General features: G+C 42.5%; 1 protein-coding gene across 3 annotated transcripts in view; it reads right to left on the bottom strand.

Moving 5' to 3' along the window:
* Positions 1 to 16,584, bottom strand: part of FER (FER tyrosine kinase) — a 129,885-nt gene that overhangs the window by 95,704 nt on the left and 17,597 nt on the right. For all 3 annotated transcript variants that reach the window (XR_004254994.1, XM_032213491.1, XM_032213490.1), the window contains exons 6-7: positions 6,713 to 6,896; positions 546 to 683 (exon numbers count right to left, since the gene is read on the bottom strand). Coding sequence is in view for 2 of the 3 variants with exons in the window: in XM_032213491.1 (XP_032069382.1) it covers positions 546 to 683; positions 6,713 to 6,896 (322 nt within the window). In the remaining variant the exon portion in view is untranslated. The remainder of the gene's footprint in view (positions 1 to 545; positions 684 to 6,712; positions 6,897 to 16,584) is intronic.

Below are 16,584 nucleotides of genomic sequence, written 5' to 3' on the forward strand. Positions count from 1 at the left end.
GTAAATTCTGCAAATCAATAAAAATGTAGTAGCTATAAATAACAGTATGTTTTTGAACATATATTTTATATTTAAAATGAATATTCCTTTAAAATAGCAAACAAGTTAAAAAATTAATTTTATTTAATTGCTAAAATTAATAGATGCCTCAAGTAATAATCATGCAATTTAACAGTCTTGCATGTTCTTTTAAAACCTATGCATCAATAATTGTAACATACAAACTTTCTAACAGCAACAAAAACCTCAGTCCATATAGCAAAATATCTGAAGAAATCTTTTATTATCAACAGAGGAACTTTTTTGCAGATTACAGGAATAGGAATGCAGAGATTTAATTATCTACCCAGATTATCTGATGTCATTGTGTGCATTAAATAATTTATGTGAAAGAGTTTTATATGGAAGAGAAATTTGTAATAGTTGGGCAATTTAAATCACACAGATCACTTTTGCTATTACATGGACTTATTTCTATAAACACATTGTACTGCATTGTTAAGAACATATTTTTGTGCAGTAAAATACTACCACCAATATTTTACCTGTGGGTTTCTATGAAACTACTGTACTCTGAACCAGGGTCTAATTGTTCAACAGATATCTGGATCTCTTTATGAACGTTCACTAGTTCTTCTGTCACAAGGCTGGTGATCTGACTGTATTCTTCTAAGATTCCTTTCCTGAAAAAAAAAATACCATGAAAATATATTAAATATATATTTTAAACAATATATAAAGTATAAATGTATAAACGTAGAATCAAGGTGATTTAAAGCAATGCAATTCAGTTCCCAGTTTTGCACAGGAAAATAAGTTAATGTATATAGAATAGATAATTGTCCAACTATTTTTAAAATTAATTTCTTTACTATAGTATAGTACCAATCTGTTTTTACTGTTAACAGCTTTTTTTTTAACAGTCAGTAGAAACTGCCTTACTATAATTCACATTTATTGGCCTTCTGGGATGATAGAGAACAGTCTTGGCTGCCTTCTGTGTAACATCCTTTCAAATATTCAAAGAGTTATCTATTCTTCAAACTGAATATTTCCAGTTTTCCAACTTCTTTTCATAGGGTTTAATTTTGTGTTCTGTGATCACCCTTGATGGCCTTCTTTCTACTTACTCAAGGTTGTGTGGATTTTATTTCAAATGAGATATCCCAAAAAGTGTCCTGTTCATTTGAAGGGTTATCTAATGTAGGCTTTTGACAATTAAGCCTACATTAGAGAACCCTTCAAATGATCAGAATATTTGGTAGTACGTGCAGTTCATTCCTCATGAAACTCCTACTTCAACTATTCCGAATTGAGTGTTGAGCTTATCTGCCCACTAGTGCCTAGCATTCTTTCACATTATGGTGCTTGATCACATGTAAGGTCAAATAAATTAATAGGCTTTACTCCCAGGCAGTGTTCTTCTTGTTTTAGAAACTTATGAAGAAAAATACTAGAGATCTGCACAATATTTTTATTGAACTTATTTTACTTTGAAAGTTAACCATTTGTCTTATAGACTAAGCTCTGTTCTTGTGCTCCATCAGAATCTTTCAAATATAGTACTTCTGCTAAGGAATCTATTCCCTACATTTGGATATTGTCTTTAATGCACGGCAAGGCACCAATATGTATATGACTCTCAATTAAAATACTACTACTATAATTTTAAATGAAAAGCTCACATCTACAATGCAAGAGTGCCACCTGCACATTTACTTCCAAGATTATCAATGGGTCTTAGAAAAATAAAACCAGTGGATAATTGAACACTGCTTTGATATAAGGTATGCCCATTTATTAGGAATAAGATAAAGATGCACTGGAAAATGAATAGTTGTATCCTGGAGAGATAATGATGAGGAAAAAAAGTCAACATTTTCCTCCTAGAAAATGGGACTGATTGATTTGATAGTTGTCCCAACTATTTTACAGCAATAGATTATAATCTATTTTTAAAAGTCTTTTTGCTATTTTAAGAGAAACTTAACTTGTTATGTCCACTTGTTCTAAATACATCACAAATATTAATGGACCTTTTATATACCTTGGGCAAGGAAAAAGTTACTTCACAGTATTTTAGCTAGTGTAAGCAGTTTATGTAATGCTCTTTCCCATCTTTCCACACAATAGCAATCCTATAAAATGGGTTGGGCTGAGAAAGTGTGACTGGTCCATATTCTCCCAGTGAGCTTCTGTGCCTGAGGATGGATTAGAACCTGGATCTCTTTGGTCTGAGTCCAAACTCCTTGACAGCGATTTTGTGAGAATACTTCAAAGATGCTTTTGAAATTACAAATGTTTAAAAATTAAGTGATCCCTATTGTTCCCAAAGGTGTTCTTCATTTCACTGGATAACTGATTTTACAAATTTTTTTGTCCCTATGATGAATTCTCATTAAGTCTTCTCCATTCTACTTTTGTAATCCACTACGCCTTAATACCACTCTTTTTCTGTCTACAACACACCATCCGTATTACTATTTATTTACCCAACCCTCAAGGTAATCTGTTACTTTTAAATTTTTTGGGGTAATCATACTGTGTATCTTTTCTCAATACACAAATATGTGTGTTTTAGAAACTGGAATGAAATTTCTAGAACACCAAATTAACAACAAAAAATGTTTTTCCTTTTTTCTCCCCATAGAATGACAAAAAAACTGTGTGAATTAGCAATAGTAAGGTATACTTTCAATGCTCATTGAATTTTGAAATATTTTTGGAATGACAGAAATCATTGTTGTACAATGTATTTATATGGTGTATTTATAAATTTGTCCAGTGATAATCCAGGAATGCCAAAGGATATTAATATAGTAAATATTGGCCAAACTATAGAGAAATATATGCTAAATGCTCTGAAATGTATGCATTAGAAAGTGCACTAATTTCTCACAAGCCCATTTTAAATCAAGATTATAATCTATTTTTTTAAAGTCTTTTTTCTAAACTTGTCATGTCCACTTCTTTTAAATAAGTCACAAATATTAATGAACCCTTTAGATACCTTGGGCAAAGGAACAGTTATGTCACAGTATTTTAGCTAGTTTAATATACCTATTTATAATTTTCTTCATCACATTACTGACAAAGAGCTTCTCTTCCTCTATTCGAACTGGAAATAATCAAGTGAACAGCTAAAACTGCTCCATTTTTTTTCTCTTGTTTTTCAGACCATAGATTAAGTACTAGATGAATGTACAGTATCTGCCTTAGTTTTCCTCATCTGACTGTTGTTTTGTTACACTGAAGGAAAAACTACATGAAGTCTTTATCTCACATAAACTGGTAATAATCTACTCAGTGTAATCTATTCTAATTAAGAGATTTACTGCAGTTGCAGCACAATGACATTGAAAAAATGTGAAAAATACAATTATAATAAATATATTATATGATATTATGTTCATGTAGCATAACATTTTTCAAGACATTTTAAGAGAAATATTAATAAATCCAGACACAAACACAATCGCTAACATAAAAAATAGCCAGTACTTTAAAAATGATCTCTTTATGGTTTCTAAAGAACCCAATATTTTAAAATCTTTCATAATATATAATAGAAATGTTCATAATATATAATGGAAAAGTTGGGGCAAAGATAAACTAACTATCCTTTTATTTCATGTAAACAAGTCCAATGAACAAACATAACTTCTACAGTTGCAAAATAATCACTAAACAATTCAAAATACTGAACAGATAAGGACAATAAACAATAATCCTATGCTTTTTATTGAAAAAATAAAAGGAACTTCAGTCACAAAATAATATGTCTCCTGATTTGGGAATTGCAATTTTGGTTTCCATTAAAAACAAATATTTTGAAACATAGCTGTGATGATTTCAAAATACTCATTAGTATTTTAGGAAACAATCTGATTTCAGATACTGACAGAAACAATTATACTGAAAAGACTATCATGTAATATGAATAGTGAACAAGAGTTTAGAAGGTAATTATCATTACTTTAAAAAGTCCCATAATCTATTTGTAGGTTTGTTTGTTTATTACACTACTGCTTGTATCAAAGTCTATCTAGTAAATAAATAGAATAAAAAATACAATGAAAATATAAGAACCTTTGAATTTTTGATTAATACAAAATAAAGCAAATTAATATAATTAAATTTAACAGTTATAATCAGCAGTTTATACAGAATGCGTTTTAAAGCTTTTTTAAAAAAAATATGAATAAAGACGTCAGCCTCTTAATTTGGCTGTAGTGTGTTCCAAAGATCTGGGGCAGAAACAGAGTTGATATCCAATGGGTCTACATCAACTATCAACAAAATACCCTCGGATAACATCAGTAATTGTGAACATTATTCAGAATGAGAGATTCTTTCGAGTACAGTAGCCAGGATGAAAGGCATGAAGTGCACTAATAATCTGCCCTTTTGTATTTTGCTTGCAACTAGATTGGCAGCCACTGCAGTATTTTAATTAAAGGTATCATTTGGAGTATTCTTCCAGGGTGCAATCTAACTAGTGTATTTTATACAAACCAGTTTCCAATCAAAGGACAAAAATAGTTGCATGTAAAATATATAACTATGGTTAAGCCTATTGGTTACTAGCAAGTGTAGCAACGCTTTATGGTTATTATTTTCAGAAATAGACATATTTGGTAATCAACCAAAGCTGGTAAAAGGCAGTTCTAAATATTTCTTCAACCTGGCTAACTACAGAAATTGTGGATTTAGGGAAAAAAAACTTTAAACTTATGTTCTTGCTACTTCTTGGATTGTGTAATCCCATACAGGACTGACAACTACACTGTTCTAAAATTATGGCCCTTCACAATAAGCACCTCATATTGAATGTTCAGTTTCAATTTGTTATTTCTTATCCAGCCAACTAATAACCACAGGCAGAAATTCAGTAGACTGTTTCCTACAGGCTTCACATAGAAATATATTAATGTATAGGTTGCTCCAATCACAGTTGATACCAACTAGCATGCACAGCTAGTTTTCATCAGTATATTGACAGCACCCAACGACCTTAAGGTAGAAGTCTCTAGTATTATCAATAACAGCAATCTTGTCAGCTCAGTAAGAGATTCTGCTAAGCAGCAAGCTAAAGTAGAATGCTAACAGAACTTTCAATCTACTCCTAGTCCAAAGATTTCTCATATATATACAGGCAACATGAAAGAGTTCTCTCAGATAATCTGGTGAGGGAGATGCAATTCTTACAGATCACAGCCATACCACCTCCATTTTGCTTCTCCTGGCTTTCTGCTAAAAAGTATCCAGACACAAGGAATTGGTTCCATTCTGGTTTATATGGCTCTCACTGTCAGATCTCTGTTAAGTCTGTTAATTGTGCATTATCTCACAATGAGACTTATTTTGGACTAATCTGGCACAATAGACAAAAAAATACCAAGATCTTTAAAAGTGTGAAATCAAGGCTTGGTTTCAAGGATCAAAAACAGCCATTATGTTTTTCTTCTCCCTTCCACTACAACAGTTACCAGCCTGCTGATATTCAATCTTTTATTCCTCACTCCATCTATAACTATTCCCCCAAGGCCCACAGATGATGTGCCCACTTGTACTTTAACAAATGAACAAATGTAGACAAAATTATCACAAAAATACCATATTTTTCGGTGTATAAGACACACTTCCCCCCCAAAAAAAATGTGGGTGGAAATGTCTGTGCAGCAAACATTACAGAAGCCCCGCTCACCCACATCCTTTGGCCTCTGCCTCCCAGCAATTTACCTCCTTGCAGCAAACAGCCTGGTCAGCTTCAGCACAGCCTGATTTAGCACGAGCAGCTGATTCCGGAATACTACCTATCAGCTGTTCCAGGCTGCGCCACCGCCCATCGCCATCCATCACCACTGCCACCTATCATCGCCTCCACGTGCCCCATTTTTTGCCACCACACATCCTATTTTTGACCTTTGCACGCTCTATTTTTACCCTTCGCGTGCCTCATTGTTGGCCTATTCCAGGTGGTGAAAATTTTCACCACCACCTGGCACAGGCCGAAAACAGGATGCACAGCGGCAGTGATAGATGGCAGCAGCGATGGGCGGTGTCGGTGGCAATTGGCAGTGGCAATCCCCACAGCCTGGAACAGCTGATAGGCAGTGTTCCAGGAGGGAGATCCAACCGCCAATCAGCTGCTTGTGCTAAATCAGGCTGTGCTGAAGCTGACCAGGCTGTTTGCTGCTTGCTGCAAGGAGCAAATGGCTGGAAGGCAGAGGCAGATTTTGTTTTCTTGTTTTCCTCGCCAAAAGTTAGGTGCGTCTTATAGTCCGAAAAATACAATAAATAGCAGCTAGGGCAACAGAAAAAACAAAAACAAAACTATAAATAAAAAGCTCAGAAGAATGAAATGGCTCTCACTGGTTAAGAAAAACAGAGTATCAACTATGAGGAGTGTTCTACAACAGGGCACTCATATAAGGGCTTTAGATGTTCAGTATCGGAAAAGTTTCTAATTCTAATTGCAAATTACAATTTTACTATAAAAGATGAACTATTAAAATTCTGTGATATTGATTCATAAGTGAGGTTTGTACCTGGCATACAAAATTTCAAACATTACAAAAACCTGTTATTTTATACCAGTTAGAAATATCACATATAGAAGCTTAGCACATTGCTATTCATTTCTAAAAACTTAAAATGAAAAGTTAGGAGGACTACACATGCTTTTATGAAACAAAACACTACATCTTACAGTCCTTTAATCATTTCTTCTTGCATCTTCTGCAAAGAGTCAAGGAATAAAGGAAGTGTAGCATCATAATACTGGTGCTGATGTAACTGTGCTCCTTTCAATGCCAACACATATTGATTGTGCAACATGTGAAGTTTCATTGTGGCTTTATCATAACGATCTTTGGCTTTTTCAGTTTCCTTGCCTGAAAGAAAGGAAGAGGGGGGAGAAAGGAAGAAAATGAATACTTTCCAGATTTAATGCCAAAAAGTGTGAGGGTGAGGGAGTAAATTTTAATCATCTTAACTCTTAAAAATTAAAATGCAGTGCTTCCATTATTTTCTTATTTTCAAATCATTTGCTCTCTATATCAAAGCACACCTAAATTTTGTTATTATGATCACATTAGGATATGAACGAGGCAAAAAAAATGTAAGAGAAACCAAAATGATTTTGACTTGTATTGCCAATCTTTTCAAATGCACATATGGGCATAATATAATTATTCTAAACATATAAACAAAACTCTTACTTATGCAATGACTGAATCTAACCAGGCCCCAGACTAAACAAGACTACAATAATCAAACTATTTTGCAGGCTTTATGCCATTTTAAAACAGCTTTAAGCCTATTTTCCGAAAGAGAGTTAAGTACATAATTATATCTTCTTCCCTTTTCTGTATGGCAATAACACAGACACAAGTGAATCATTATATATAACCCCACTGTGCAAATGCAAAGACAGTATAAAGATCAGGAAAAGGAAACATGAGCAATTTCTTTTAATTCTACAGCTCCCAAAGTTACAAAGAAAGCCAGCTTAGTCTAGTGGTGTGAGCCTAAGAACCAGGGGACAGTTCTAGTCCCATATGACACATCAAAAACCAGTTGGATGACTTTGGGCCAGTCAGTTGTTTTCTTTCTTTTTCTTTTTCTTTTTCTTTTTCTTTTTCTTTTTTCTTTTTCTTTTTCTCTCTCTCTCTCTCTCTCTCTCTCTCTCTCTCTCTCTCTCTCCCTCCCTCCCTCCCTCCCTCCCTCCCTCCCTCCCTCCCCCTCCCTCCCTCCCTCCCTCCCTCCCTCCCTCCCTCCCTCCCTCCCTCTCTCTCTCTCTCTCTCTCTCTCTCTCAACCCAAGCCACCTCCCAGGATTTGTGCTTTGAGGAAAATAACAGAAGGAAGAGCATTAGTAATGTTTGCTGCCTTGCGTTACTTATAAACAATAACAAGGGGGATAAAAATCAAATAAATAATTAGACATACTCTTAGGGACTCTCACCTCACCCACTCTTGTAGAACTATTTCACGCAACTTTGATTCTGTATAAAGTTCTTGTAATGTAAATTATTAAAATTCAATTACAAGAGAGTAAGCAAGTACACAATGGTGAATATACATGAAAGGAATGCCTTAAAATCAGCTATATGCTTACCCTGTTAGGAGGCAAATCTTTAAGGTGAAATTGATTAGAATTGTGCCAATTTCAGAAAGCAGCATAATTAATTAAGGTGGAAGAGCTGAGCTTGTTAACCTATGGTTAATAATATTTAGGCAAACATTGTGAAAAGTGGTTTAGGAAGGGACAGTTTATTTAAGCAATCTTTCCCCTCTACAAATTCTGTGAGAAAAACAGAAGGGGGAAAAAACAAAATACAATTCTGACTGTTGAAAAAATACATATTAGTAAAAGGGTCAGCTTGGCTGAAATAGAAATATTGCATACAGCCCAAAGCCCAAAGCAGGGATAAATATCATTTGAATAACAGACTATTAACTTCAAAGCATTGAGTGCTACAAGAGAAATATTACTGCAAATTGGGGAAGGTCACAATATTCCTTCTTGCTCTTGGTTTCTTGTAGATGTGGGAGTTTTTTGCTATACTATAAAGTATGCTAAATGTAATGTAGCACTACAGAACAGATTTCATGTTTTTTTTCTCCTTAAAACTATATGACTCTATACCAGGGGTGTCAAACTCGATTTCATCAGGGTTATGTTTGACCTCAGTGGGCGGGGTGGCTGTGGCCAGGGTTGGCATGGCCAGCTCAACGTCACTCCTGTCAGGGGCGCCTGTGGTGTCCTGAGCGCTCTGCCAGTGAAAACAGGCTCCCGAGCTCTGTTTTTGGCTACCATGTCCTCCTGCAACCCTCTGCCAGTGAGAACGGAGGAGGCCGTGGCAGCTGAAAATGGAGCCCATTTTCACTGGAAGAAGCACTGTGGGCCGGTCCTTTGCTGTTTCCAGAGCGGTCCTGCAGGCCAGATTTCAGTACTCCATGAACCGGATCCGGCCCCTGGGCCTTGAATTTGACACCCCTGCTCTATACCATTGATTTTCTGCAACTGAGCCACTGAAAGGTATTGGTGACCTCAGTTACGCTTAGGAAATTATAAAAAATGGAATATGGCACAAGAAATGGCCCAAGAGCTACCTGTTGCCTAACTCTAGAAAAAAGTGTAGAGCACGTTAAACCATGAAAAATAAAATGAGAAGTGATCCTAGAATCAAGGTAAGGACAAAGATAGGAAACAAAATATAATCGAAGATACCCAAAGTTGAAGAAATACTTGCATACAAAATATAATATAAAAGGAGCCATGGTGGTGTAGTGGTTAGAATGCAATATTGTAGACTAATTCTGCCAACTGCCAGCAGTTCAATTCTTACCAGCTCAAGGTTCACTCAGCCATCCAACCTTCCAAGCTCGATAAAATGAGGACCCAGATTGTTAGGCGCAATATGCTGACTCTGTAAACTGCTTAGAGAGAGCTGTAAAGCACTATCAAGTGGTATAGAAAGACCTTTGGCTTACCTGAACGGTCATTCTCTGGGTGCTGCAGGAGAGTCCAAGCATGGGTTAACACACTCTATCTGCCCTAGGACTGAGTATCTTTTTTCACCTTGACCACGCCTCCCTTTGCCTCTTCAATCTCAGTTTAAAAACGGAGAACACTCAGCTCAGGACTGCCTCCACAGTTCCTCGAAGTCTTCATCGGAGACAATCCAGACCCTGGGTGGGTTTGGACTCTCCCGCAGTGCCCAGAGAACAACCGTTCAGGTAAGCCAACGGTCTTTCTTCTGAGCGCTGCTTGGAGAGTCCAAGCATGGGACATACCCAAGCTATGATGTCCCAGGGTAGGAAGAGTTCTTAGAGTCCAGAGCCTCTGCAACCTTTTGCAAAATTCTTCTCCCCAAGGAGGCTTCGGCCGAGGCAAAGGTGTCTATTTTGTAGTTACGAATGAAGGCTGTGGGAGACGCCCATGTGGCTGCCCTACAAATGTCAATGATTGACGCCTGGGTCACCCATGCAGCAGATGTGGCAGCACTTCTTGTCAAGTGAGCGGTCACACGACCCAGCACAGACCTGCCCTGATGTTCGTATGCCAGCTTGATGCCGGCCCGCAGCCAACATCCGATGGTATGCGACAATGCTTTTCGTCCTTGGGACCCAGGATGGAAAGAGACGAAGAATGACTCAGAACATCTGAATTCTATGGTTCTCCTGACATAGATGCGTACTGCACGTCTTACGTCCAACTTGTGCCATTCCCTTTCCTTGGGATGCGATGGTTTGGGGCAAAAGTTGGGAAGGATAATTTCTTGTGATCTGTGAAAGTGTGTGTTGACTTTAGGAATAAAGGTAGGGTCAAGCCGTAGAATACCCTATCCAGGTGAATAATACATAAGTCCTCCCTGACCAAAAGAGCCACTAACTCGGATATCCTTTTAGCCGAAGTGATAGCAACCAGGAGGGCTGTCTTAATTGTCAGATGCCATAGAGACACAGTCCGGAGCGGCTCGAATGGAGCCCCCGTTAAGGCTCAAAGGACAAACGGCAGGTTCCAAGATGGATATCGGTGTACTGTTGGAGGCCTGATGTTAGTTGCGCCTTTCAGGAAGCTTTTAACTTGAGGATGTTGGCTCAAACCCCTGGAGAGGATGGTGGACAAAGCTGCTACCTGGCGGCGTAGGGTGTTGGGGGCCAAACCCTTGTCCAACCCTTCCTGGAGAAAGTCCAGCAATTGTGGAACTGAAGCCTCTGTGTCCCCTCTGCCCCTGGAGACCGGTAAGGCAGGTGAGTGTTGGCGTGAGTGGCAAAGAACCTGTAGTTCGCCGAACCTCCGCACAATCTGATCGAAGATGTCCAGGTGTAATTGCCACTCCGAATGATCGATCGTTTGCTGGCTCAACCAATCTGCCTTCTGGTTGCTGATCTCGGAAATGTGGTCTGCTCTGATGAAAAGCAGGTGGCGCTCTGCGCACCTCCCCAGGGCCTCCGCCTCCATCATGACTGGATTCCTTTCAGTCGGGTTTCAGGCCTGGTTACAGCACGGAAACTGCTTTGGTCACGCTGATTGATGAGCCAGGGATAGGGGTCACCCCTCTATCCTTGTGCTCCTTGACCTTTCAGCGGCCTTCGATACCATCGACCATGGTATCCTTCTGCGACGGTTGCGAGAGGTGGGAGTGGGAGGCACCGTCCTTCGATGGTTCTCCTCCTACCTCTCGGACAGGTCGCAGTCGGTGTTGGTCAGAGGGCAGAGGTCGACCCCAAGGCCCCTCAATTACGGGGTGCCGCAGGGTTCAGTCCTGTACCCCCTCCTATTTAACATCTACATGAAGCCGCTGGATGAGATCATACGCCAGCACGGGATTAAGTACCACCAATATGCAGATGATACGCAGTTGTACCTATCTGCCCCGTGCCAACTCAGCGAAGCAGTAGAAGTGATGTGCCAGTGCCTGGAGGCTGTTAGGGTCTGGATGGGAGTAAACAAGTTGGCACTCAATCCAGACAAGACCGAGTGGCTACTGATGTTCCCTCCCAAAGAATGGCCAAGTATTCCATCTCTCAGGCTGGGGGATGAAATTATACACCCCTCAGAGAGGATTCGCAATTTGGGAGTCCTCCTGGATCCCCAGCTGACTTTAGAACACCATTTGTCGGCTGTGACCAGGGGGACCTTTGCCCAGATTCGCCTGGTGCACCAATTGCGACCCTACCTGGATCGGGGGGCCCTTCAGACAGTCACTCACGCCCTTGTGACCTCAAGACTGGATTACTGTAACGTGCTCTACATGGGGCTGCCTTGAAGAGTGTTCGAAGACTTCAGCTAGTCCAGAATCAGGTTCGCCTGGTGCACCAATTGCGACCCTACCTGGATCGGGAGGCCCTTCAGACAGTCACTCACGCCCTTGTGACCTCAAGACTGGATTACTGTAATGCGCTCTACATGGGGCTGCCCTTGAAGAGTGTTCGAAGACTTCAGCTAGTCCAGAACGCAGCCGCGCGAGCGATTGTGGGTGCACCTAGGTACACCCACGTCACACCTATCCTCCGCGAGCGGCACTGGCTACCCATTAGTCTCCGGACCCGCTTCAAGGTGCTGGGACCTGGGATCCTGAGAGACCGCCTCCTGCCTATTACCTCCCATAGATCAATTAGATCTCACAGGTTAGGTCTTCTCCGGATTCCATCTGCCAGCCAATGTTGGCTGGCGACTCCCCGGGGGAGAGCCTTCTCTGTTGCAGCTCCAGCCCTTTGGAACCACCTCCCCATGGAGATCCGGACCCTTACTACCCTCCCGGCCTTCCGCAAAGCTGTTAAGTCCTGGCTGCTCCAGAAGCTGGGGGGCTTTCGAAATATCCAGCCCCACGGAAACTATGAATGTTGTGTATTTTAAAGTGTTTTGTTTATTTATCCCCTTCCCTTGTTTATTGTAAGCCGCCCGGAGTCCTTCGGGAGTGGGCGGCATACAAGACCAATAAACATCAGACCAATAAACATGAGTGATCTGGAATGCGTGCCACCTTCTCTGCTGACGTGGGCCTTTGTTGCCACGTTGTCGGTGAGCAACAGAACATGATGGCCTGCAATCTGAGGGGAAAACTGACGTAAGGCAAGTGGACCACTCTCAGCTCCAACCAGTTTATGCTGTGGGAGGACTCCCTCTGACTCCACAGTCCCTGAGCTAGCTGGCCCTGGCAATGAGCTCCCCACCCCTGTAGGCTGGTATCAGAGGTCACAACAATCCTCTCGTGATCCTTGAACAGGGACCCTTTCTCCACTGCTTTTGTCTTCCACCAAGCCAGAGAGCGGATCACCTTTGGTGGAACTCAGACACGTCTGTGTGAGCTGCTGTTCCTCGCCCTCTTCATGGGCAGAAGGAACCATTGCAGTTCCCTGGCGTGAAGACGAGCCCAGGGAACTACCTTCAGGCAGGAAATCATAATGCCCAGGAGTTGTGACAACTGGACAATCTGAACTGACCTGGACGCACTGCAAAGGCGCGCCCTATCCAGGACAGTCCTCAACCGTTCCGGAGACAGGAAAACCTGACAAGAGTTCGAGTCCAGGATGACGCCCAGGTGTTGTATGCGTATATCTGGATCCCTTTCAGTCGGGTTTCAGGCCTGGTTACGGCACGGAAACTGCTTTGGTCGCGCTGATTGATGATGTCTGGCGAGCCAGAGATAGAGGATATTCCTCTATCTTAGTGCTTCTTGACCTCTCAGCGGCCTTCGATACCATCGACCATGGTATCCTTCCGCGACGGTTACGGGAGTTGGGAGTAGGAGGCACTGTCCTACGGTGGTTCTCCTCCTATCTCTCGGACAGGTCGCAGTCGGTCTTGGTTGGAGGGCAGAGATCGACCCCTAGGCCCCTCAATTATGGGGTGCCGCAGGGCTCGGTCCTCTCCCCCCTCCTATTTAACATCTACATGAAGCCGCTGGGTGAGATCATACACCGGCACAGGATTAAATACCATCAATACGCGGACGATACTCAACTGTATCTGTCCGCCCCGTGCCAACTCAGCGAAGCAGTTGAAGTGATGTGCCAGTGCCTGGAGGCTGTCAGGGTCTGGATGGGAGCGAACAGGCTTGCACTCAATCCTGACAAAACTGAATGGCTATTGATGCTCCCTCCCAAGGATGGTCCAGACATTCCATCTCTTAGCCTGGGGGGTGAAATTATACACCCCTCAGAGAGGGTTCGCAATTTGGGTGTCCTCCTGGATCCACAGCTGATGTTAGAACATCATCTGTCGGCTGTGACCAGGTGGGCCTTTGCCCAGGTTCGCCTGGTGCACCAATTACGACCCTATCTGGACCGGGAGGCCCTTCGGATGGTCACTCACGCCCTCGTCACCTCAAGACTGGATAACGCGCTCTACATGGGGCTGCCCTTGAAGAGTGTTCGAAGACTGCAGTTGGTCCAGAATGCAGCCGCGCGAGCGATTGTGGGGGTGCCTAGGTACACCCATGTTACACCTATCCTCCGCTGAGCTGCACTGGCCCCATTGGTCTCCGGACACGCTTCAAGATGCTAATCGTTACTTTTAAAGCCCTACATGGTTTAGGACCTGGCTACCTGAGAGACCGCCTCCTGCCATTTACCTCCCAGAGACCAATACGTTCCCACAGATTGGGCCTCCTCCGGGTACCATTGGCCGGTCAATGTTAGCTGGCTGCTCCCCGGGGGAGGGCCTTCTCTGTAGCAGCTCCGGCCCTATGGAACGATCTCCCCATAGAGATCCGGATCCTTACTACTCTTCCGGCCTTCCGTAAAGCTACTAAGACCTGGCTGTTCCGGCAGGCCTGGCTGAATAAAATTATCCAGCCCCACTCTAAGCTGTATGCATGTCGTGTAATTTTAATGATTGTTTTCTTTTTAATTTTTTATATATGTCCCCTGTTTTATCTGTAAGCCGCCCAGAGTCTCTAGGGAGTGGGCGGCATACAAATATTAATAAACCTTGAAACCTAGTTGGCTCGAAGTGGCTCTTCTTCAGGTTTACTGAGAAGCCGTGTTGCTGGAGTGTTCTGATGGTAGTCCGGACATCCCGCCGAGCTTGGGGTTGGCTTGAGGAGTAGATCATGATGTCGTCGAGATAACACTCCAGCTGGATGGGGCAGCTCCGGAGGTGGGCCACTACGACCACCAGCAGTTTTGTGAATGTCCTGGGTGCCGATGAAAGGCCGAAGGGGAGAGCTCAGTACTGGTAATGTTGCCCTTCGAAGAAGAACCTCAGGAATTTTCTGTGGGCTGTGTGTATGGGAACGTGAAGATAAGCCTCTTTTAGATCTATTGAGGTGAGGTCTCCCCGCCTTACGCAATCCAAGATGGAGTGGAGGGATTGCATTTTGAACTGCTTGTATGCCAGATGGAGGTTCAGGTGTTTCAGATCCAAGATGGCCCTCTACCCCCATGATGCCTTCGGCACTAGAAACGGGATTGAGTAAAACCCTTGTTTCTCCTATTCCTTGGGGACTGATTCTATGGCTCTTATCTGGATTAAGTGACGGATCTCCGCCTGCATTAGTTCCCTTTTCAGAGGACTCCTGGCAGATGGGCAACGGATAAAGGTTCTTTGGGGAAATGACAGAAATTGCGGAGACCCTTCCTGACCGTGTTCAGCACCCATTTGTCTGTGGTTATCTCCCCCCAGTTGTAGGCGTAATATTGAAGCCGACTCCCTATGGGAGGATCCCTGTGGTGGTCACTTCCCTCTGTGGAAGTTTCGGGAATTGGCTCCGCCACGAAAGGGCTTGCAAAAGGAATGTTGCTGCTGCTGTTGCCTACTCCATGCGCTGAAAGAACCCCTGTCCTGACCTCTATCGCCCAACTGGGAGTAGGGCTTATGGTAGGAGGAAGAGGTGGAAAGTTGGGCATTGTCCTGTGCTCGAAAGGCCTGCCTCCGAAAGGAGCCAGACCCCTTGCTGTCAAATTTTTTTAAGGGTCGCTGGGAGAATTTTCCTCTTATCCTTAGTCTCAATGGTGAATTTGTCTAAGGCATCTCCGAATAGAAGACCCCCTTTAAAGGGGGCAGACGCCAGCTTCCATTTGGCCTTCATCTCCGCTTGCCAGTGGCAAAGCCAGAGCAGACGGCGAGAGGTAACATTTGAAGCTAGTGCCCGGGATGCAAATTTAGCTGCGTTCAAAGACGTATCAGTGGAATATTCCATGGCAGTGATGATTTTAGTTAGGTCGGGCCTCCAACGAGATACCCCAGAGGGGAGCCTGGATCTCAGTTGTCTCAGCCAAAGGAGAGAAGATCTTATGAAAAATGAGGCTGAGGTGGAGACCCTAATGGCCCAGGCGGCCGCCTGGTGAGTCTTAAGGCATGCCTTTTCTGACTTCTTATCCTCCGCCTTGACGGTTGGGGGAAAACACTGGTTGGGATGCCTCCCACCTGCCCCCTCCGTTTGCTGACAGCCGCCGGGCGAACGACTCACGCTTCCGCTCCGCTTGCGACCAGCGGTAGCCAGCGACTCTGGCAACCTCTCAGCAGCGATAAACGGTATTACAGCAAGTTTTCAATTCTCAGATCATTCCAGGTGGTCTTGAGGATGGCTATTAACAATCTGAAGTGTAATTATAATGGGAAGTCCACTCTATCTGCTCTAGGACTGAGGAACTCCCCAAATTTTAGTCCTCATGGGCGGACTTAGTTTTTAAACTGAGATTGAAGAGGCAAAGGGAGGCGTGATCAAGGTGAAAAAAAGATACTCAGTCCTAGGGCAGATAGACTGTGTTAACCCATGCTTGTACTCTCCAAGCAGCGCTCAGGAGAAGTCTAAATGTAATTGTTATAATTCAGGTACTACTTGTTTAATAATCACTTGTTCAGCAACTATTCAAAATTACAATGGTGCTAAAGGAAGGGGCTTATGACTAGTTCTCCTAACTACAGCCATTGCAGGACCACATGCTTGTGTTTACACTGCAGCATGTAAGTGCCATTTCTAACCTTCATTGCTACTTCGGGAAATCAAAGTCAAGGGGGAAGCCAGCAGGCAGTTGCAACTGACAATCACATGATTGAGAGACACTGCAACCATGTGAGAGTCACTTAATGTCAGCAACCAGAACTATAAAACTGCCATCCATC

This window comes from Thamnophis elegans, chromosome 3 (genome assembly GCF_009769535.1).
Source record: "Thamnophis elegans isolate rThaEle1 chromosome 3, rThaEle1.pri, whole genome shotgun sequence".
Taxonomy (NCBI): Eukaryota; Metazoa; Chordata; class Lepidosauria; order Squamata; family Colubridae; genus Thamnophis; species Thamnophis elegans.